Source organism: Sinohyriopsis cumingii, chromosome 9 (assembly GCF_028554795.1).
Source record: "Sinohyriopsis cumingii isolate HCF-2022 chromosome 9, ASM2855479v2, whole genome shotgun sequence".
In the NCBI taxonomy this organism is placed as follows: domain Eukaryota; kingdom Metazoa; phylum Mollusca; class Bivalvia; order Unionida; family Unionidae; genus Sinohyriopsis; species Sinohyriopsis cumingii.
This window is the reverse complement of record NC_142969.1, coordinates 106,823,245-106,846,500: the sequence shown is the minus strand read 5'-3', so window position 1 is coordinate 106,846,500 and position 23,256 is coordinate 106,823,245. Positions and strand designations below refer to the sequence as shown.

General features: G+C 39.6%; 1 protein-coding gene across 1 annotated transcript in view; it reads right to left on the bottom strand.

Moving 5' to 3' along the window:
• LOC149792433 (uncharacterized) overlaps positions 1–23,256 on the bottom strand; it is a 138,045-nt gene that overhangs the window by 83,951 nt on the left and 30,838 nt on the right. Inside the window, exons 21-27 of the mRNA XM_089969575.1 lie at positions 18,785–18,973; positions 18,259–18,317; positions 16,204–16,244; positions 13,653–13,765; positions 13,166–13,291; positions 11,219–11,274; positions 10,819–10,929 (exon numbers count right to left, since the gene is read on the bottom strand). Coding sequence (XP_089825701.1) covers positions 10,819–10,929; positions 11,219–11,274; positions 13,166–13,291; positions 13,653–13,765; positions 16,204–16,244; positions 18,259–18,317; positions 18,785–18,973 — 695 coding nt within the window. The remainder of the gene's footprint in view (positions 1–10,818; positions 10,930–11,218; positions 11,275–13,165; positions 13,292–13,652; positions 13,766–16,203; positions 16,245–18,258; positions 18,318–18,784; positions 18,974–23,256) is intronic.

Below are 23,256 nucleotides of genomic sequence, written 5' to 3'. Positions count from 1 at the left end.
ACTTTGTGAGCAGCAGCCATTGCCGCTAAATTGGAGGGTCCTGCCACTGGGGAAGTTCTTTTGGGGGTCATCAACGGAGAAGTTCTTGGTGTGATCAACGTCTCCAAGTACTCTTCAGTTCTGGGTGTCATTAACGGAGAAGTGGATAAACGTGAGGCTGCCGGAGACGCAGTCACCGCCGTGGCAGGTCGTGGTTTGCGAGTGTAAGGTTGCGTCCTGGCCGAAGTGCCTCTCTTGCGACTAGTTTTCTTCTGTGGGCTTTTCTTTTTCTGGGGTGGTGGTGGTGTCTGGTCAGAGGAGGGTCCTGCCACTGGAGAAGTTCTCCTTGGGGACCTGGTCTTTTTCTTTTTCTTCTTGGGGCTTCGTTGGACTTTTGTCTTAGGGATAACTTTGGGGGCATTAGGATCCCATCTTAAGAGAGAGCGAATGATGACCCCTCCTAGAGTACCGCTCCCTCCAGGTTTCAAAATGATTTGTTTTTTGGTTTGAGTGTCGATGCGGGGATCGGCCAGTTGGACCAAAGCGACTTTGTTTCGATCGAAAAAGCGTTTGGTTTGATGAGGAATCTGAATGATTCCTTGGAGTATTTGACGTGCCGTCACCGTGAACCATCGTAAGACTTCTTTGAGACTAGCTTCTAAGACACGGGCTCGTGTTTGTGGATTTTTTTCTCGACTGATGCCATACAAGGCACGAATCAATTTGACGGGAAGATGCGACTGAAGGGACGTCATGTTCACACTGTGTGAGACAGACGAAAAAGGGTCTGAGGTTTTTATAGATTTTTTTTATGGGGAGTGAAATGAAGTCGAGGACGGAGACGTGTACAGGACAGGCCCTCCGTCTTGGCACCAGTGGTGAAACAAGTGGGTACGAAATCGCAAATCCTCGGGAGTCGTAGGTTTCAAATCGACGAGTAAATAGGCGTGTGGTGTTTGAGTGGCATCGTCGTACGCCTGAGTCAGCCAAGGCGTTCCTAACTGTTTGGCTAAGACTTGCACTTGCGATTTATCTCGAGGGCTTTTAAACAAGACCACGTAATGCGCATTGAGACTGATGGTGCGATGGGCTTTACTTTGTTGAAACAAATTTTGGGTGATGTAAACGACACTGGCATTACGGTGATGCCCTTTGCGCGTGAACCACAATTTAATTTCTTCTTCGTCTTCTCCTAACATGTCGTCGAAAATGACCAAATGGGTTTGACGGGAGTCAGAGACGATGCTGTCGTCTTCTTTAGGAATGCCTTCCACAAACACGATGGAATCGCCTTGACTTTCTCGCAAGAGGTTGTACGCCAATTGCCACTCTTTGTAACACCACACGATTCGTTGAGGTGGCCGATCGATCAAATGATGTTTATGTTCGATCAAACGTTTGACGAATTCGGTTTTGCCTGAACCGCTAGGTCCAGCAATGAGCATGTTAAAGGGATGGCGAAGATACAAAGCCTCCCAACTGGCACGATCTAAGTGTTCGTCGATGACTTTGACAGTAGAGGAAGAGGGAGCAGAGACAGCAGAGGTAGCCATAGTGTGAGGAATGTCACTTGTGACACGAAAACAAAAAAGACAAGAGTTTATATACTTTTTTCAGAACACGTTTATTGAATGTTTCAAATATGAACACGAAAGACAAAAATACATAAACCCAAATAGTGATGTACAGGAATAAAACACACATCAAAACGATCAAAGTCGAATATAAACAAGTGTCTGTACAACATGTTTTGGGTAACGAAGATGTCCTAGGGACAGTGTGTAATGTTCTTACAGTCTCTACATGAGGTATTGTCACACAAGTGTCCTCCCGGAATGACCTTTCAGGCATGTCCATGACAGTCCTGTCCTGAAGCGAGTGGTTGTTCTCGGTGACGGGTTCTTCTGGCACCGTCACTAACACAGGTTGAAAAGTAACTTTTTTCCTTGAGCAACTTTTGTGCATACTGGGCTACTTCTTGGGTCCAAGCCTCAAACCCCCCCTTTTTCCAATCACGAACATCTGTCCAATGGGGGTGTAAGTCACAAGCTACACACACATCGTCATACACGTCTTGGGTAGCTAAAAGTTGACGAATCTTTTTTTCCTGTTGAGGTCGAGAAGTATCCAGATGAAAACGCAAGGCTTTGAGCAAAAGGAGTTTTTCGTGACCATTTAAGGCCATTGAGGTGGTAAGTACTGATCGTAAAGAGTCCACAAAGAATCGGCTGGTAAACGAAATCCCAGAAAACAAGTCACTAAGACACACACCACTTGTCGTCCCAAATTGAATGGATACAGTTCTTGTAATAATTGATGGTAATGATCCACGGTTTGAATATGATCATTGAGTACCTTCCACGGAATCTGTTCAATGATATGTGACATAATCCGTGGCATGGCAACTTGATTTTATAGTGTCTTTGTTTCGGAAGCAATAAAGGTAATTTCTAACCAAACATGTTCGTTCTCCAGTAGGGAATTTAAATGTTACATACTGTAACTGAAACGTCAGAGTTTGTCTAGATGTTTCGTCTTTTTCTAAGCAGATTCCATGTAACAAATGTTGGCAATCCTTTAACTCGTCTTCCTCAATACGTTGCAGTAAGTGAATCTCGAAGTAACCAAAATTACGAACGTCTGGTCCATCATCATTCACAAACTGAAAGTGTTCAACAAGGTCTGACCACTGAAAAAATTTCTGACGAATCAGTCCTCTTATACCATTCAGGTACCAGTGGTTAAAGATCTGGTGACGTAACGGATGCAATTGTTCTTTACGTTTCACTTGTATTTTCACCAGCTCTCGGTAGATCCTTTCTCTCAACTCCTCAGGCAAGCCCAAAATGTTCTCTTGTAAAGTATCCATAAGTATATACACTGTTTTTGGAATCGTTGGGTGGTGGCCAATAGCCTCGTTTAACTTTGTGCCTAATGTAATATCCACTCATAATCAGTCTTCTTGTACTTTGGAACAAAGCATAATTTAAAAACGGATGAATCACTTTGAGTTTGCGTTTCACTTGTATTTTAATGTGTTCTCGGTAAATGCGTTCTCTCAACTCCACAGGCAAAGCACGAATGTTCTCTAGCAAAGTATCCATGAATAGGTCATACTAAATCCTCTTTGGTCTGACACAAGAAATGTACTGTTTGCACAAACATGGTTTTACTTCAGTGTCGAATTTAAATCGTTCAGTCACTAATTTGCACATTACAATTCGTTCAGAAGTTTCCTCTTTCACTAAGTTGACATTGTGTTCAAGATGTTGGTAATTCGTTAACTCTTCCTCTGGAATTCGATGCAGTACGTTTACAATGATGTAGGTAGAATCGCCCATACCAAACCAATCCTTTTTAAAACTAGAGGATCGTTGATCAATGTCTGTCCGATGGAACACTTTCAATTGAATCAATCCTTGTATAGCCTTCAGGTACCAGTGGTTCAAACACCGGTGACGTAACGGATGCAATTGTTCTTTACGTTTCACTTGTATTTTAACCAGCTCTCGGTAAATGCGTTCTCTCAACTCCACAGGCAAAGCACGAATGTTCTCTTGTAAAGTATCCATCAACAGATTATGGTAAGAAGTTATTTCAATGTCTCGGTCCCACTAAGGGTAAGTAATGACAATTCGGTGACCATCGAGCATGTTCTACGTAGGCCGAATCTTGCGGTTCCCAGTGGTGAAGTGACACACCGCAACTGAAGCACTTGGCTTTATCTCCTTCGCCCAAGTAGAAAAATCCGGCTCTGGCTAATTCTTCGGGGGTCGGTCCTCCCAGATACTTAGGCCATTTTCCTTTGAACGATTGAAGACGATTTTCAAAGTCGCAGTATTCCGACAAACGCACAGGAAACGAATATTCGTCTTTCACAGGTTCGTTTCGATGAGGGTTGGGTGACATGAACAGGAGTTTGCTCAGGGCTGGATGACATCCGTAGGGAGGTAAACGTGAAGGTCGACATTCCCCTTTAAAACGAAACTCAGTAAAATGTCCAAGAGGACGAGCGGCATCACTTTCGCATCCCACAGGTTTGACACGCACAGCATCACTTTCCATGATAGGGGTAGGGACACTAAAGTTCCTATGATGCTTTACGCCATCGCTCAGGTCACAAGGTACAGCATCGTATCCATCGCAAGGCTCACAATCGCATTCCACTTCCGAAGTCTCACACTTGAATTGTGCCTTTCTAAATAACTTGTTCTGTGTTTCTCTGAAAGTATTCATCTTGTTCGCTCAGTCTTGGTAGTCACAATGAACTATCGATCTTGCCTAGGGTTCCTTTTTATATACAGACCAATACCGACGTGTCCATACGGTAAGGTGAAATGATTGGGAAGTCGCACTCGCTTCTGGTACACGATTTGATAGACTTTTTCCAAGGGTCGACTGACGATGTGGTGAGTGGGTAAACGTACAATCTTGTTCGGTTGATAGGTGGTCACTTTAAAGTGTTCATCTTCTCCAGATTGCAAGGCTTCTTTCAATACCCCAAAGTTGACCACACGACTGGTACGATAATTCAGAGTCAATCCTTTCACTTCACACTTCGTGTGCACGTCTCCTTGTGGGTCCCGGTATTCGTAGCCGTAATATTTGGGACCGCCACTGACGAAACTTAGAATCTTGTCGTCGAGATGATCGTCTGTCCAGGCTCCTAAATGGTCTCCTTCGATGTCAGGGTGCTGTTGACTCGGGTGATGGATGTAAATGCAACTGTCCGTGTCAAAGTACAGGACGCGTTCCCCTAACAGTTCTAAAGCTTCGTACAATTTTAAGCGAGCATGAGCTGTCACATAAGCCGCAATGATGACATTTCCAAAAGGGTCGTCATGTACAAAGTCCAGATCTTCTTCGTAATTGACCAAGATCAAATCCTCGCGAACGACGTCCACGTGTTTCATGAATTTGGTTTTGTCATGAATCATCTGGAAGTAGCGGGAAGGTTCTGTCAAATACTCCGTCTTGGGTAAACAAGGTCGTTGTGCCATTTTACCCCACAAGCAATTTAACATCGCCTGCCTTCGTTTTTCTCGATGTGATCTAAAGTAATACCTTCTTGTGCCCAGTATTTCTCTTTGAATGTCTTTTGGTGTTCGGGAGTGTGACACCAGGAAGGATAGCCACTGACTTCTTGTTTCAGTTTCAAAAAGGCATCCACGTAGTCTGCGAAAATGCCTTTCTGCGTGGGGTCACCTTTGTGGTATTGTTGTGTCTTGGGAAAGTGACAAATTTCGTACACTTCTAACAGTTGATATCCCATGTCCAGAGCTTTGAACAATTCTACGCTGACCCACGTCCCCGTCAAGGCGCGTTCTTCCTGGGTGTGCTGGCATGGTTGGTCTTGGTTGCACGTTTCGGCTCAAGTACGGCACAAAGGAAACATCAGTTTGCCTTGACAATGGTGAGGTAACACGGGATGGTACAAGTCCGTGGGAGACAAAACTTTGCACTTGATCAAGCCTTCGTATTGTCGAATGTTTTTCAGGTCGATGTGTTCCGTGAACAATTGTGGGTGCCCTACAGGAAAGCGACAATATTTGCACACGTAGGGATACAGCGAACACACGTCCAAGTATCTGATTTCTTCTCCTTTCTCTTCGTCGGCTTGGTACAGCAAACAGGTGGCATTGGTCCTTCCTCCGTACAAACTATCCCTCGGGTTCAGCGGGTCCATGAACTGGTAACTTTCCACGAGGCGTTTAAACTCGGGATCGGTTTTCATACGGTGATCGTACTCGTGTTCCCACATTTCCACCATTTGGTTTCCTTCCTGTTCCAACTTTAGGCGTCGCTGACAAGTGTCCTGGAACAGGTCTTCCATGGTCAGTTGTAAAAACTGATTTTTAGTGTCACGGTCAGGGTAGCAGACGGGACATCCGTGAAATAAGCAACCGTTAAACTCGTACACGATCTTGGAGTTTTCTAAGTCCCAGCCATCGACCGAATACGTTCCGATGGTCTTTTCGCCTCCTCCGTTGCGGGCATGCTGAATCCATTTATCTTCCTTGTCGCACAAGTAATGTAACCAACGTAGGGCTTTGACCGAGTATTGACGCTTGACAAAGTGGGTCGTTTGAGGACTGATGACAGCCACGGTCTTTTCAGGCATGAATCGTTGTCGGTACACTAAGGAACACGCTTTGGCAATGGTGCAAGCTTCTTTCAAAGGATCGACCCCTCCGTGTTCCATGAACAGTTCTCGAAATTTTCCACAGCAACGTCGTAAAATGTCCACGTCGGAACGACAATACTTTAACATTTCTTCCTGAAAGTCGAAAGGGTCCGAAGCGTGATCCTGGTACCAAGCGTAGAAAGCTTCTCGTTGTTCGGTACGCATGTTGTCGGGGTCGTAATAGTGAGCCTCAGGCAAATGGGGTAGAACGGCATGTTGATTGGCTTCCGTATTGAAAAAGTGTGGAAAGTACCCTTTAGCCATTTCTGTCATTCCAAACGTTTTAGGCATTCGACTCAAAGGCATGGCCAAATAGCTCATCGAATCTTTAAACTGCACTTGTCCCACTTGCATGAAAATGATTTTGGCTCCGTTCAAAGTCACTTTAGGACGTTCGGTGCCTTGTTCCGTATAGTACCTCAAAAGAAACTGTCCATCGTATCCGGAAAAATTGTGAGCCATCACCGTGGCATGACGATGACAATCTCCGTAACGTTCGATGTCCTCTTGGCTCCACGTCTTGTCGATGGGGTCTAAAACCCATTGGGCAAAATCGGCTAACGTGTTCGGTCCCCGAAAGATTTTTTCACGCCCTCCAGGAATCTTGCTGCAGTGAGGGCAATGACTGAAGATAGGTTCTTGAATGCACTTGTCGCACGCTCGATGAGCCACGCAAAAATTAGGAATGTGAATGCCGGTCTCTTGCATGCATTCGAAATCGAAAAAGATGAAATTGCCTTTCTTCTTGTGACCGTCCTCTTTCTCTAGTGGGGGTTGGTATTTTTGCACGTAGCATTGGTGTTCCAAGTCCACGATGTGGTGACAAATGTGACATTTTTTCTTTCCTCGACATACGTGTGCCTTGGCATTATTGGTAAGTATGCCTTGTCCACACGTAGGGCACAATCTCAGGAGTTGACAAGCACATTTCTTCTGTGAACCTTGCTTCTTCAGATGTTGTTGGTAACAGGTAGGGCTGACAAACGTGCGCAAACAAGTTGAACAAGGCACTGGTTCTTCGCTCAGACAGGGTGGAGAGGCCAAACATCCTCGGCATTTCGATCCACAAGACTTGTGTTGCTCTCGATTGTTATAACCATAATCACATTTCTCACAATAATAACCGTATCGCAGGAATGAAGTGATACTGGTAATGGTATCGAAATGGTCATCGTGATGATAAAGGTGAATGTATTTTCCGTCCTTAAAATCTTGCCCTGGAAACAACAGAGACCCACGCATTTCTTGAGGGTGCACTTTCAAGGTGTAGCGTGGAGCTAGGGCATCTTGCAATTTTTGCATCTCAGGAATGCCACAGGGTGTGTCTTTGGACAGGCCAGCTTGTTGCAACAGGAGTTCTGCTTCGTTTCGTTGTTTGGCTCGATCGGATCGTTGAATAGTTTTCCAGGCTCTTTTCCATTCTGCCGTGTCGTTCTTGTTGGCATAGGTTCGTCCCACCACGATGGCACGGGCTAAACACATCTGGTCTTGAGGGTTGTTAATTCGGACGAGACTTGTTTTGGTGTTGCGAAGGTCGTCCACCAATAACATCTTTTTGCGTCCAGTCCCTTGAGGAGGAGAGACGTGGGCCATTTTCAGTGTAGCTTTACCATCGGTGATGTCAAACTGGTCATTAGATTGTTGTACGTGTTGAATCTTGTCCATGACTTTGGAAGGGGTCAGTTCTGCGGGTTTGCTAAACTCGATCCAAACAAGGGATTTCAAACCGTCGTGATCTATGGATAGTGTCAAGCGATCGTCTTCTTTGGGTTGACATTGTCGCTTGAGTGCAGTGAGCAAAGAATCCCACATCTCGGTGATGAACCCTTCTGCTTTCTGCAAGGGTACGTCGGCCTTGAAATCTTTAAACTTCACCGTGTAGGTGTAAGCCGTGGTTCTAAATTTTCTAGAGGAGCGCTTTTCCGTCTCTCGAATGGAATAGTACTTTTCAGGGTTGACTAAGGGTGGTGAACTTGGTTTAGAGGTTTCAAATTCTGGTTCACTCATGTCCTCTTCAAAATCACTGGCATGAATTTGTGTCAAGATTTCAGCCCTGGTACGAGGCGATAGATCACGTTTCTGACTCGTACTTTCTTCTTCTTTCTTCTCGAATGAATAGGATCGTTTCATCTTGAGTGCAAAACGTCAAATGACTCAAGTTTAAACACCAAAGACTAATTTATAGTCATGGCAGACCAGCGTATATAAAGGGTATGTGTCTTGTCGTTTCACTATTCATTTCACTCTCAAGCTGAGCACAACGATGGAAGAGACTAACCAAATCGAACGTTTCGTCAGAGCTTTGCGAGGGGTCATTAGAAAATTCTCTTCAGACCAGCCTACGGACTACTCTCCTTCCTTTCGAGATAAAAGTCAAGATACTTGCTATATCTGTCAGAAGAAAGGGCATTGGTCTTCAGAGTGTCCAGACCGTCAAAAAAGAACAAAAACAGGGACTAAAAAAGACAAAAGTCAAGATACCTGTTATTATTGTAAAGAAAAAGGACATTGGTCTCCAGATTGCCCAAAAAAGAAACAAGAGGAGTCAGAAGAAAAGAGGGATTCTTCAGAAGAAGAGAGGGATTCTTCAGAGGAAGAAGAGGAAGAAAGAAGACAATTCTATTTACAAGAGGCAAAGAAACAGGAGAAGAAAAGAAGAAGGGAAGAAAATGAGGAAAAGACGGTGAAGAAATTTAAAAAACAGAGAGACTAAAGAAGAAGGAAGAAGAAGTCCATGAACTTTTCATTAAAGTTATGTGTTGTGAATTGTGAATTGGATTGTAACAATGGAGAAAAGAATAAATTAATGATATAAGGTAAGTGTCTTTGAGTTTTGATTTTAAAATAAGAACGTACACTCACACACTCATACAAAGACACGTACTATAAGGGTAAAATGGGTGGGTTATTTTTTTTTTTTGAGTTATTGGCAAAATTGAAGGGCTATCTCTTTTCGAGAAATGTGGGTGGCCCTGAAAAGGGCCTTTTTATTTCGGTGTAGGGGTGAGTTTAAGCAATCAACTTTAACTGCCTTATGCCTTTGCCACGGCCAAGGCCTACTTCTGGACTGCGTAATGTTGATGATGATGATGATTGGGTTGAAATCACTAAGGGTGGTACGGTAGGCTTAGTCACAGGGTTGACATGTTTAGCTCGGGAAGGTCGTATTCTCTTCGGTCGTGATAAAGAAGTCTGATACATTTGTTTCAGACTTCTTAACTCCGCTAAAATGTCTAACAGTACCGTGACCGTTTGATGTTCACCCTCTTGTTTCTTTGCTGATACTTCTTCTTGTTGTTGTTTTTTCTTACCTCTTCTTCTTGCTGTTGCTGTAGGAGAAAAGCTTGTTCCGCTTCCTTTTGTCGTTGTATAAATTTCTCCAATTCTTCTTTCTGTCTCTGTCTAAAATTCTCCACTTGCGGTAATGAAGAAGGTAACGAAGGTTCCGGAACAAATTCTTGCGAGGAGAGAAAATCCACAAAATCCCAATTCACCTCTTCTGAAAGTAAGTCCGGGTTCCCTTGGGCAGTCTCCCCTGCTGCTGCACCCCAATGGATCGTTTTCTGAGTTTCCGTCATGTTGAATCACTGTCGCATAGATTGACTACACACAAGCACTAGCGAATCTATATAGACCACGTGACGTCACAGACTGCTCTCTTCGGATTGGATGCGAGCTGACTGAATTTTGTAACGCGTGTTCGGATTGGTGAATGAACTCAATCCGTTTCAATCCTTCCTCTACCTATAAATAAGCGCAGTTCACTGCATTGATTCACCTGTTCTCGTCGCTTCAAGATGTGGACCGATGTGCAATCTTCTACGCTTGTGTCTTCCATGATGTTCAGGACGGACATGCTCATGTATGTCCGATCCAAGTGGACCGTTGTCCACAGGACAAACACCAGTCTGTGGATACGTAGGATTTACGTGGAGAGGCAAGGATGCCTCAAAAGAGTCCTGATTTACGGGCCAACAGTGAGACGCAGCCTAAGGACAAGAAGAAGACCAATGCGGTGCCCTTTATGTTAATGAATACATTAACATAAACCCAAAGGCCCTTTTCAGGGCCACCCATATTTCTCGAAAAGAGATAGCCTTTCAATTGCCTACCCCTTTTTTTAAATTTAAATTTAAATTTAAATTTAAATTTTTTTTTTTTAAAAAAAAAACCATGTTCAATTCCCCTTGAGGCTAGAGTGACCCAAGACTTTTTCCCATGTTCAATTCCCCTTGAGGCTAGATTGTCCCACGATTTTTTTTCTCCATGTTAAATTTCCCTTGTCGCCAGAGTGTCCCACGATTTTTCTCCATGTTAATTTTCCATTGTCGCCAGAGTGTCCCAGGGGTCTCTGTAATGCTAATTCCCATTGTCGCTAGGGTATCCCACTTTACTACTTACGAGAACTCTAATGTATTCTATTCTTTTACATCTGGCTTTCATCAAATCAAGTATTCTATGCAAATGTTCCCTCTGGTTTATCGTATGTAGGTGTTACAGTATCGAATTGCATATTTTCATTAGTACTTTATACGAACTTGATAATCCGGATCAGATTTATTAAGTAGCTGATATATCGAGTGTATTACAATGAATTGTAAATTGGTTAACATTGGTCATCAAGGAGGAATATATTATTGTTGATAATTACTTACCTTTCTCACAGAACTGACCAGTGTACTCCTTTGGACATACACACTTTACAGTGGAATTAACTTGTTTGAAGCATTTGCCGGTGTTCTTACATGGGTTTGGTAGGCAAGGATCTAAAAAGGAAAGTTTGGAAACACCAATTAAAAGTAGAAAGTACTTGAATGCGTGATAGTATTGTATTTAGCGTTCATATATTAGAAGAGAAATATAATATATAGATAATGAACTGAAAATATTTGAATGCGTTATTATATTGAGTATTATTGATTTATAAAGACAGCAACATGATGTATAGAGATGTAAGTGACAGCATTTATAAATCTCTTGAAAACATAATACTATATAAATGTTTTATTCATGAACGTATTACAGCTTAGAATCCAAAATGTACACTAAACTTACCTTCGTTTGGAACAATTATATCGATGGTAAAACAGCGTGTTTCGCCAACAGTGTCACTGGAAAAAATATTGTTTTCAGGTCACAAGAATGCTCTATAAAGATTAAAAGTTAAAATGATGTTGGTAGAAATTTAACAATCGGTAGATAATTCATTTTCTTAAACGTAAACATTCCATTCTGTTCTAGGAAAAATAAATATAATGCCACATTTTGTATTATATGCCTGAACTACCTTCATAGGAATTCAGTAGTTAAAATAAAGGCATTCGGACTTCGTTTATTTTGTGATTGATTAGGTGAAAATTACACAGTGCTAATTACCCAACCATGATCATTTCTTCTTATAATGAAGGATTTTAATAGGCAATGACATCTTTGAAAAAAGAAGGCCGTACTTCGAGTGTTGTGAGACTTTTAAACTTGTGGTGTTTGGAGCTTTCCGTCAAGATTCTATATTGTTGTATTTTCCTCATTTCATGTCTATGATGGCCTTGGCAGTTAAAAAATAAACTGAATGATTATATATTCAGTGTTTCGTTTCACAAACCCACATGTATGCATACATCCATATGGTTTCTTTTAGTTTTGAAAAAAAAGAAAATGTAGCATTTTATGGTCATAGTGTTCAATGTAACTATATATTAAATTAAGGAATATTAGGACAGAACGGCAGAAAATAGTTACATGGAAGGAAGGGAGTAGTACATGTCATGCACACTTACTCAAAGCCATAGTAGAATTTGCGTTCTTAAAGAAAATCTTAAAACAAACAATTTACCGGTGCACTTTCCATCACTTTTAAGTGTATAAATTTACAATAGATACCGAGTTTGCGCGGTACATTTTCTTTCTCATAGCAATACCTCCAGAAAAAATGTTTTGCATTAAGCTCCTTATCATTATCTACATTTTTACAAGTTTCCAACATTATGACAAAGTCAAAATCAACCATAACATTGATCAGTTCACTACAGTCCATATTACACTGCTCTCTTGACAGTGTTCTGGTTAATCCTCAAACATTTCAGATTCTGGGCTTATTTTAATTAATAATCTGTACATCATGTAGCACACGCAAAAAGGCATTGGCGAGATCTCTATTTATCGTTTAAAGGTAAAATATCCTGCTGTACAATATATAAATCAGTGCATCATTAAACCATTAATCATTTCTATTTTAACCAGTCTGTCGTATATCAGTAATAATAATAATAACAATAATAATAATAATAGTGATTTCAAAGTAATTATACTTCATGTCATATTTAACTCTTGCTTTAATTCGAACATATATTTTTATTTCCATTTTATTTCCTTAACGTGACCCCAATGTTCCGTGATCATAAACGACCATGTGTCGATGTGAATTTGAACTTAATGTCAAGAATAACTAACAAAGCCCACTCAGTAATTCAATATGGAAATGCCATACCGCTGAAAGTTTGAGCATTTGTCTACATTTAACATATTTCCAGTCATTTCAGTCATTTAGAAATCAACGTTTCTGAGTCTTTTGTAAGTAGTATATGAAACTGATTGCCCTTGAAGCACATACGGCAGTTTCTATGTACAAAATGTTCTCCTTTAATATACAGACTAATTTCAGCAATGACATTTATAAATGCAAGGCGTGTGCGATCAAGCCATTCGTTCTACTGTTGCTACACACTGTAATATTTTGTTTCAACTTTGAATTCCAACCTTTCTGAAGACATTTCCTCTGATTATATGCCCTATATTCATACGAGTAATCTTTAACTGTTTATCTTGTCAATGTATAAGTTAAACAGGCTTCTCGATTAAGCTTCACCATTTAGTTCCGATAAGAATTGAAAAGAATTACGTACACATGAACACACGTGCCCTAAAGGGTATTGTATAGAGCCTATATCCAATATCCATAGGAAATTATAAGAATCACCAGAGAGATGGAATATTATAACTTACGCTGCTTTAAGACACAGGGTGCGAGGTCCTTTGTCAGAAAAATTGAACGATACATCTGTAAAACATTTATTTCCCCACTGCTTTACAGGCTGAACATACACTTTTGACGAAGCTACAACTTCATGGCTGAAAAGGTTCAGAAAAAATAATTATTGCATACGAACGGCCAACTATCACGAAAATTCCAGTGAACCACTCTTTCGATAACAATTTAGCAGCTGATGAAATATGCTAAAAAGGAAATTATTTGGTAAATTATCCTTGAATATGACTTCAGTTAGAGCATAAGACATTTAATACAATAATTGAGGCCATATTTATCTTCGATCTTTAAATGACAAAACGCACGAATCTATTTTTCACGTAAATGAAAGTGCCAGTGTGCTTTTATATTGAAAATACTTGAATGTTTGAAAATATTAACTGTAGATAATTTTATAATGGTTCTGTAAGAGTGTTTCATCTTTTTAACTTTTTAAAAGCTTACCATCTTGAACTATTGTCCTCATTTGTAAAGAGAAACAGATGACAGGATTCGTGGACCATGCAGGTGAACTGGGAATGTCCTTTGGGGGTTGGATCAACGAATCTTACTGTTTTCTGAAATGAAATGTTCAAAGCCAAAAGACCAGTGATGTTAAATTGTATTGTTTTTTGTCTTTTTTACGATGGGATGCTGTTCAACAAAATCCTCTTCAAAGGAAAAGATGATTGCAGCAACAGAAGTATAGAAGAGTCCATGAAATGCATCAACTGTCATGCGTTGCAAGATAATCTTAATCTGTCTGTTTAAATAAGATCCTGTGAAATTCAATATTATCAGCTGTACATATATAATACAAATCAAATTTAAATTTCCTTGTTTGAATAAATTCTAAGGTTCTAGACGCTTTCTCGGTTGATATATTCTGCCTCTAAAGAAAGATTTATATAGGAGATAAGGAATATGTAATACGAACATGCACACATTGATTATGTTCAAAAGATAAATTCGATCTATCCTTTGTTGCTTACTCAATTTTATCTCACGCATGTGTATGTCATTATTGCAAGAATGACATCTTAATTGTCGTGCCTGTTACTGTCTTGAGCGTGTGTGTGTGTTGTGTTTGTGTGTCATTTTGATTTTTTAATGTTGCTTTAAGGTAGCATGATGTCCCACTCACTCACATTATTCTGATACTAGGCCGACCAGTCCAAACACTAACCTCTTAATTCTGAGTGCCATGCGAGGCAGCTGTTAGTACCATTTGTATAAGTCTTTGGTGTGACTCGGACGGGGATCGAATCCACGACCTTGCGCATCCGGAGTGGTTGTTACTGTCTCGATACCGACTAATCAGTATCTCTAACACTAATTCGAGATGTATAGTTTATACTGGCTAAAATGTGTGTAGCAAACTCTATGTAGATATTTTCATTAGTATTATATGAAATTTCTCATTTCTCAAAAGATGAGTATATGTATTTGAAGGAAATATAAAATATAAGTGTAAGATACTATATATATATATTAATAACTAAACATAATTTATGAGGCAAAAACAGACATAACGTACCTTTTGGTACAAAGCACATACAAATATCTTCAACCATGTGTACATTTACATTTAAAATTTCATGATATGTGTTTACTTTTTTATCGGACGACTATATTTAGCACATTGTTAATTCCACATAATACGATGAACATCTTTGTATTTTGTCAAGACGTGTTTATACTCGGTAAACCACACACACACACACACACACACACACGCGCGCGCGCACATACAAACATATAGGTCAAGAATAACACGGGAGTATGAACGTGAGTCGTGTGAACAGGCATGGGAATACAAAATGCAATTACCCTACCACGCGCGCTCAAGCAATTGATTGGTTCAATGCGATTTAAAGGTCAGAACGTGACTGTTTCTGCCATTTTGAGTTATGTTGAAATAATAAGGTTTAATTATACAATAAAATCTGTTGAATCAGATTTGACACAAATGGACAATATAAAATGAAAATACTTATATCACTTTTATTATTTCAGTAATACACAGGGTGAGCAAGAGTCCATGTTGTTGGACACTGCTCCGGTGGCCTAAGTGGTTAGAGAGTTCGCTTCGGATGCGAGAGGTTGTGGGTTCGAACCCCGTCTGATTCGTACAAAAGACTTATTAAAATGGTACTAGCAGGCGCCTCGCTTGGCGCTCAGCATTAAGAGGTTAGTGTCAGGACTGGTCAACCTGGTGTCAGGATAATGGGACTGGATGGGACTTCGTGCTACATGTCTGCGGCATTATGCCCCAGCGCTAGACATCACTATAAGAGGTCACACTATAGCGATATGACTGAAACATTGTTAAAGCTACGTTGAAAATCCAGATCACACACGTTTTGTTGGATATAGCATAATATATGAACTTTGATATAAGCATTCAGTACTTTGAGGATTAAGTGATTATACTCAAGTACTTGAATATTTAATTAATTCAATCCGGTTAAATGAACCTTTCAAGGTCCTGAGTGATTTTCTTCGTTCACGAGATTACACTGAATGCATTAACCTTTTGATTAATAAAGCTGTTAAATTCAGCTGTTCTTGCTTTTGTATGGTTTAACATCATTTTCAGAACAAGACTGTATATGGTGGCCAGTATAAATGGTGGAGGAAGAACCAGTGATCACCCCGGAGAGAACCACCGACCCAAGAGAAGCTACTGGCATGCTTTCTCACATACCCACATTGGCCGAGCCGAACAAAATAACCCACGCAAATAAATATAATTGTAAGATGGCAATGATCCGTAACGGTGGGCGCTTTAGACCACTCGGCCAATCGGGACCCCGTTAAATTCAGTGGTGCTATCACGGTAAGTCTTCAGCACTATAGGAGCGTCGTTCGAAACACCTGAGAATAGTTTTAAGATTAGCGAGAAATTGATAGTACATTATTACGAATAGAAGGATTACAGTACAGCAATTCAAGCACAGAAAACTTGAACGCTTGTTGTGTGCATATGTGTGTGTCTTAATTAGCTATTACTTACGTCTCGGTCAGCATATTCCTGCGTCTTCTTTACAAGTTTTGCTTGAAAAGAAAAAAAGTTGATTGAGCCATTTAGCGCCATACAAAAAAATGTTATATGTATACTCTTTTAAAAATTATAAAATGTCATATATCGAACAGCGATATCAAAATCAAATAGTTGAAATTAAAACAATAAGATGGTAACGGTAAAAAACAAAGCTTCCCGATCAACGGGGGATGTAAATGTAAAAGTTAGATTTTAGAGCACTGCTTTCAGGAACTCTATAATACAAGTGATGTTAATTGTATCAAAAAGTTCCTTCATGTCATGCACATTGTAATATTGATCGCGCGTAGGTTGCAGGTCAAAACAGTCTATCATAAAGTGTTTAACAGTGAATGGTTCATTGCAAGAAACGCACGCTGGTGGGTCTTCACCTTTTAGTATGTGGAAGTGGGTTATAGAAGTATGACGAATTCGAATTATTGCAATGACTACCTCCTCCCTACGTATAATTCTGTATGAAGGATTCCATTCTCCTTGGGTAGGCTTGATGGCGTGAAGTTTATTATTCACTGCATCATTCCATGATGCCTGCCACTTCTGACGTAAAGTCTCTTTGATACTAGGTTTAAAATCAGTATACGGTAATTTAAAATCAGATGGTTCATGAGACAGGGCCTTTTTAGCAGCGCGATCTGCTTTTTCGTTACCTTTAATACCAACATAGCTAGGTAACCAGCAGTATACTGTATTGTGGGAGGTACTCAGCTTAGTATTTTTGACGAGAACATTGGTCAAAAATGTGTTCTCCAGTTTTCTATTGTGTAGTGACTGAAGTATTGATAGGGAGTCGGAGAAGATGATGCTGTTTAAAATACGTTTGTTTTCGATATATTGCAGAGCAAGGTCTATTGCTCTGATTTCGGCTGAAAAAATTGATGTGCCTTTTGGTAAGCAGCCTTTTCTTCATCCTTTGATCCGTCGGTATACCTTCTTGTGTAGCTTTTAAATTCGGTGAGGAGTTCATAATAAGAGCGGTGGAAGATGGAAGCGTTTGTCTGGGATTTTTTTTCCCATTGTGTAGTGTAAAAAGTACTTTTGGTTGCTTAAGTAGCCAGGGTGTTGTTTCGGAGGATGACGTGATCAGTAAATATGATTGTAACATGAATGACCATGAACGATATATTGAAATCATATTATTTTATTATAAACTTCAACATGCATTCAAAGATATTGTTTACGATAAAAGATCTACGGTAGGAGCTATAACGATAACCACAATTCATGGAAAAGAAAGACAGATTGTATCATTTCTCTTTTAATTCACTATCTTTAAAGTTTTCGTAGAGTGGATGTTTCTTGTCTTTGATACTATATATATATATATATATATATATATATATATATATATATATATATATATATATATATATATATACCATTTTAGAATGATTTAGTATAGAATACATATTTAGCATTGAGATAAATGTTTGTGTTTTTGAGATAATAGGATATGGTAAGATGTTTCCTTAAACGGAAACGAGGCGTTTCGAAATTCCTTTTGAAAGTATTTATATAACATACGGTATATGAAAGAAACGGTATATATACTATACAAATATTGTCTTTATGCACAAATTCTGGTGGGCTATGACTGGATGCAAGAAGGTCTAAATTGGATATTGAAGATAACTGCACATTTCTGATGAATTTATCTGCTACGAAAATGTAGATGTCCGTGTATTCCTCATCTCACTTAAAGTTGTTAAGTTGATTAATTCGACACACGTTGTTACTCTAGTTAATATTTAAACAAAGCAAACACATACTAATTAGATTATAATCCAGAATGAGAAATGCCGAATTTTTATGTTGAAAAGTGTTTATATTATTGATATATAAAGTACATTACGGTTCTTGTTAATTCTTTTTGTCATACTCTATTACATAAGAACATTTTATGATTTATTCATGAAAGTTTGTATTCATAAAAGACGTTTTTGTGCTTGTATGGTGACATTTTTCCATTTATTGGCGTTAGTGGGCTCGATAATACAGACATATACTTACGATCTTCGATGTAGTATATATTAAAACATCTTGATGAAAGGCCGCTTCCTTGTGCCCCCCTGAAAAACCAAGCATTTATTATAATGGTATCGCGTTTACCTTAATATAAGAATGTAAGGTAATTACGCTGCCGAATTAGAACACATGCATGATTACAATGATGATAAATGTCATTTTCTACAGAGCCACAACCAAAATAACCCATATCATCACCATCTTGATTATCGTCTGTAGCAACAGCATCAACATCGTTATTTTCTTCATTCTTCCTACACCGCCTTTTTGAAAACGATAAAGCTTATTAGAACTCCTCGAGTTATAATTGTTATGACATTAAGAAGTATGTACACATATTTATTAGTTACACTTAGACATTTATTGTTTGTCATTTGATTTTTTCTCAACTTAGTATATAGGGCATATAAAAACGTAAATACAAGCATAATGGAATGATTTTTCTGGATTGTTTTAATAATAAACTTTACAACCAGTTGTTAACGAATTAAGAAACATATACAATCATAACCTTTCATGAGCCTCGAGACAAACGTATTGATGATCTAATAAGGTGTTGTCTTGAAGTGCTTCTATCTTGATGACTGATTCGAACGTATTCTGCATTCCAGGGGCATACTGGACTGTGTTCGGTGAAGATACATTTAATAATGTCTTCAGACCGTCAGAAATATACTGGATTCCAACCTCTGGATTAGACCTGTAATTACACTGTTACTAGAACTTCATGTAATCATGGACGTGGAACCTTTGTAATGCAAAATTTTTAATGATAAATTATTATCATGAAGTGTTTTATGAGAAAACCACAATGTGTTATAGCAAGATCAAACATGTACAGATCATACACTGTTGTGCGAAATGTATCTATCGTTGATCTCTTTCCCAGCTGCATCAATGATGACACAGAATATATATATAAATAAAAGGAGCAGTTTAGACCCATTCAGATATCCTATACAATATTTTTTAGAATTCAGTGTTACAGAGTAAATTATCTTATGTGCAGGGGGCCCCGAGTGGCCGAGTGGTCTAAAGCGCTTTCCGTTACGGATCACTGCCATCTCACCTCTGTCTGCGTGGGTTCGATTCGGCTAATGTGGGTATGTGAGAAAGCTTGCCGGTAGCTTCTCGTGGGTCGGTGGTTCTTTCCGGGGTTTTCCCGGGTTCTTCCTCCACCATTAATACTGGCCGCCATGTATAGCCTATCGTGTGCTGAAAAATGGCGTTAAACCCTATAACAACAACAAAAAAATCTTATGTGCAATGCATACAGACCAGTGACGCAACAGCACAGTATATATTTAGGCCACGCTCCAGTTACGTACATGGAGATTATTCATAGGGTTGTACAATATTTTTCATGAAACTCGAAATGACTAATTTATTGGTTAAACGTAGTCATTCAGAAAATTGAAAGCAAATTGTGAATAAAATGTTTCTATTGTAGAAATATAAAGCCACATAATTGCTTTGTTCCCTCGTCTGGGGAAACCTCGTTTGATACGGTATAGAAACATATGACTCGGGCTAACGTACTCGACAATTTACTACGCTTTATCATAACAGTTCTGTCAACTCAATCGAAACAAAAATACACATGCAGTGTTGCCGATTGCAATTGTAGTTTCTGTAAGCTATTTTTTGATATTTTTTAAAAAGTAATGGCTTCGCAAACGCATTGAATGGTATAGATTTTCATGTCAGGAGATACATTACAGTTTTGTCGCAACAACGTCTGATTAATAATAATAATAATAATAATGAGGACTTTGTACAGCGCCTAACTTTTAGAAACTCTAAGCGCTTTACAACATTAGATAATACCTATAAAAATAAACACCATGAAATTAGAAAACAAAAAAACAAACAAGGTGTAAATATTTAAAGTAGGAAACATTATTAGGTCTTTAAGTTTGTTCTTGCAGTCTAAAAAGGTGAATTTTAAGAGCACTCTTGAATGGGATCACTGTGTCTTTTTCTCTAAGTTCATTGGGCAATTCATTCCACGTTGCTGGGCCCCCTGGTATGCAAAAGGACGTTGTCCATATGACTTCGTTTTCATAGTGGGAATGAGTATACGATTGTCAGAAGAGGAGCGTAAATATTTTGCTGGTGTGTACACATGGGTGAGGTCGAATAGGTATTTTCGACTGGAGTCCGTCATTGAAACCTAGCAAAGAGAACAAATTTTGGGTTTGATTCTGAATCGAATGGATAGCCAGTGCAGGATACAGAGCAGCAGGGAGGTGTGCTCTGATCGTGGTACTCTAAGGATGATCCGAGCAGCTGTGTTTTGAACTGTTTGAAGTTTATGGAGTAGATATTGAGATGAACCAGATATAATTAAGTTACAATAGTCCAGTCTTAAAGTGCTAATGAACACACAAGTGTTTTAGTGGCATCAACTGAAAGATATTTGCGAATGGAGCTGATACGTCTCACCTCAAGATATGCAACCTTGACATGTTGATGCAGTGTGAGAGCACTGTCCAGAGTGACACCTAGGTTTCGTACTGACTGTGTGAATGTATTGTTGGTGTTGCTGATATTTATTATTTGAGGTAAAGGATGTAAATGAGAAAGTCTTTGTGTTGTGATCAGAATGATCTCAGTTTTATCATCATTCATCTGTAGCTTGTCACATGTCTTCCACGATTTCACATCAGAAATGCACCTCTCTACACCTTGGATGGTAGCGTAAACTTCGGTTGGGTGGCTAGATTTGTATATTTGGGTGTCCTCAGCGTACAATTGGTGAGACACTGAATGATGATCTACGACACTTGAGAGCAGCTGAGTGTATAGAATGAAGAGAACAGGTCCAAGAACAGACTCCTTTGGAACACACAACAAAGATCAACTGGGCTGGAGTGTATACCATTTGTGGACACAATTTGTGTCCTGTTGACCAAGTAGGACTTGAACCACAGTAAGGCTGTATCATAAATGCCAAATACATGCTGAAGACGGTTAAGTAATATATCATGGTCTATTTTGCCAGATGCTGTAGACAAATCAAGGAGGGTGAGGACTGTAATCTTTTCGCTATCCAAAGCAGAGAGTATGTCATTAACTACTTTTATAAGAGTAGTTTCAGTACTGTGGCAAGGGCGATATGCAGATTGTACATCGCTCAAAAGACTGTTTGAATTCAGACGAGATACAAGTTGGGATAGAACATCTTTTTCTGAGATTTTTGATATGAATGGGAGATTAGAAACTGGGCGGTAGGTCTTTAAATCGTAATGGTCGAGTGTTGTTTTCCTCAGCAGAGGCTTTACAACGGCAGTTTTGAAAAATGATGGAAATTCCCCGGATGAGAGAGAGTTATTAATAACACCAGTTAGTGAAGGCAATACTGGATCTAAGCATTTAAGCAGCAGTGATGCTGGAATTGGATCAAGTTCACATGACTTTGGTGCACTCTTCATCACGATTGTACGTACTAAATCCATAGAGACAGCTTCAAATGCTGCTAATGGTTGCCTCTGAAATTCTGTATCCCAACTGTATGGTGACGACGAGTCATTTAAAATTGTGATGTCAAGCTTATCTCTAATGGTTTGTACTTTGTCACGCAAGAAATTTGCAAACAGGTCCGGAAGGTCGACTGGAGAGAAGGTAGTTAAAAGTGGTGTACATTTGTTCCTTGACATCAGCTTGTTAGTAATATCGAAGAGCTCTTTGAAGCTGAAACTTTTCATGATCTTAGTAATGTAGTGGGCTGATTTCGCTGCATGGATTATGTTTGTGACGTTCTTCTTAGCGGCTTGATAGATTGGCTTATAAATAGTGAGTCTGGTGGAAAGCCAAAACCTCTCAGCTTTACAGCGGTCTCTTTTAGCAGCGCGAAGCTGGTCCCTAGCACTGCTTATACCATGGAGAACACTACTGAGCTGATACTCTGCGCTTGGTGGCTGGGGTATGTTTGTCGAGCAATGAACGCAGGCAGTTATAGAGTTGTTCTGCTGTAGGAGGTAAGCAAGTTGTTGGGTTTACTTGAATGTCGTGCATTAGTTTGGTTCTATTTATCATGAGGAGGTTTCTCTTAGTAGCAAATAAATATGGAGGGTTAGGGACTGATGCGCCAAGATGGCATATAATGCAGAGGTGATCTGATGCAAGTTCGTGGGATAACAGGGGGGACCGTAGAATATTACCATCAGGTATACGAAAAATCCAGTCTTAAATGTGACCATGTTTATGGGTGGGTTGGTTAACTGACTGTTTGAGGTTGAAAAGATTAATGTAATCTAAGAGTTTTGATGTGTTTTTGTTTCCGGGACAGTCAAAGTGAAAGTTGAAATCTCCAAGAATAATCAGGTTGCCACATATCGAATTTCCATACTCCAGGAGATTCGGAAATTGCTCCGAAAAGAGAGATTCAGTCAGCTTGGTTTTTCTACTAGGAGCAGGGCGGTAGAGGCAGAGAAAGGATTGACCTTTGTTCCGGTGTGAGTGTGGATTAGACTATTTCAAACGATATATGTGGTAGAAATTGATAGTTGTGGTGTGGTTAAGACGTTTGATCATGGAGTTCTTTGTAATGACAGCAATTCCACCTCCGCGAGAGTGGCGGGGGAACAACTTGATGGAGTAACCGGTGGGTGTTAGATCCACGCACTTGGGCTCATCGCCTGATGTTTTTAGCCATGTTTCTGTCAGGAAAAAACGTCGATATTCTGATCGTTGATAAAATTAACTATTTCTGTGCGCTTTTCCGGTGGTCCTACTGATTGGGCATTGAATAATACAATACGCAGAGGTATCTCTTGGATAATTGAAACAAAGATTGACGATATAATAGTGAATTTAATTAGGTTATCTAAATTAACGGCCGAATTTTTAAATTGATGGGCCGGAAAGGGCATAAGGGAGATAACTGGAATTCTTCTTCCTGTTCTACGAAGGCCAGCTTTGAAACAACGTTTTTTTCCCGCTTCTGTTTACATTTAAGTAATGATGAATGTTGTCTCAGTT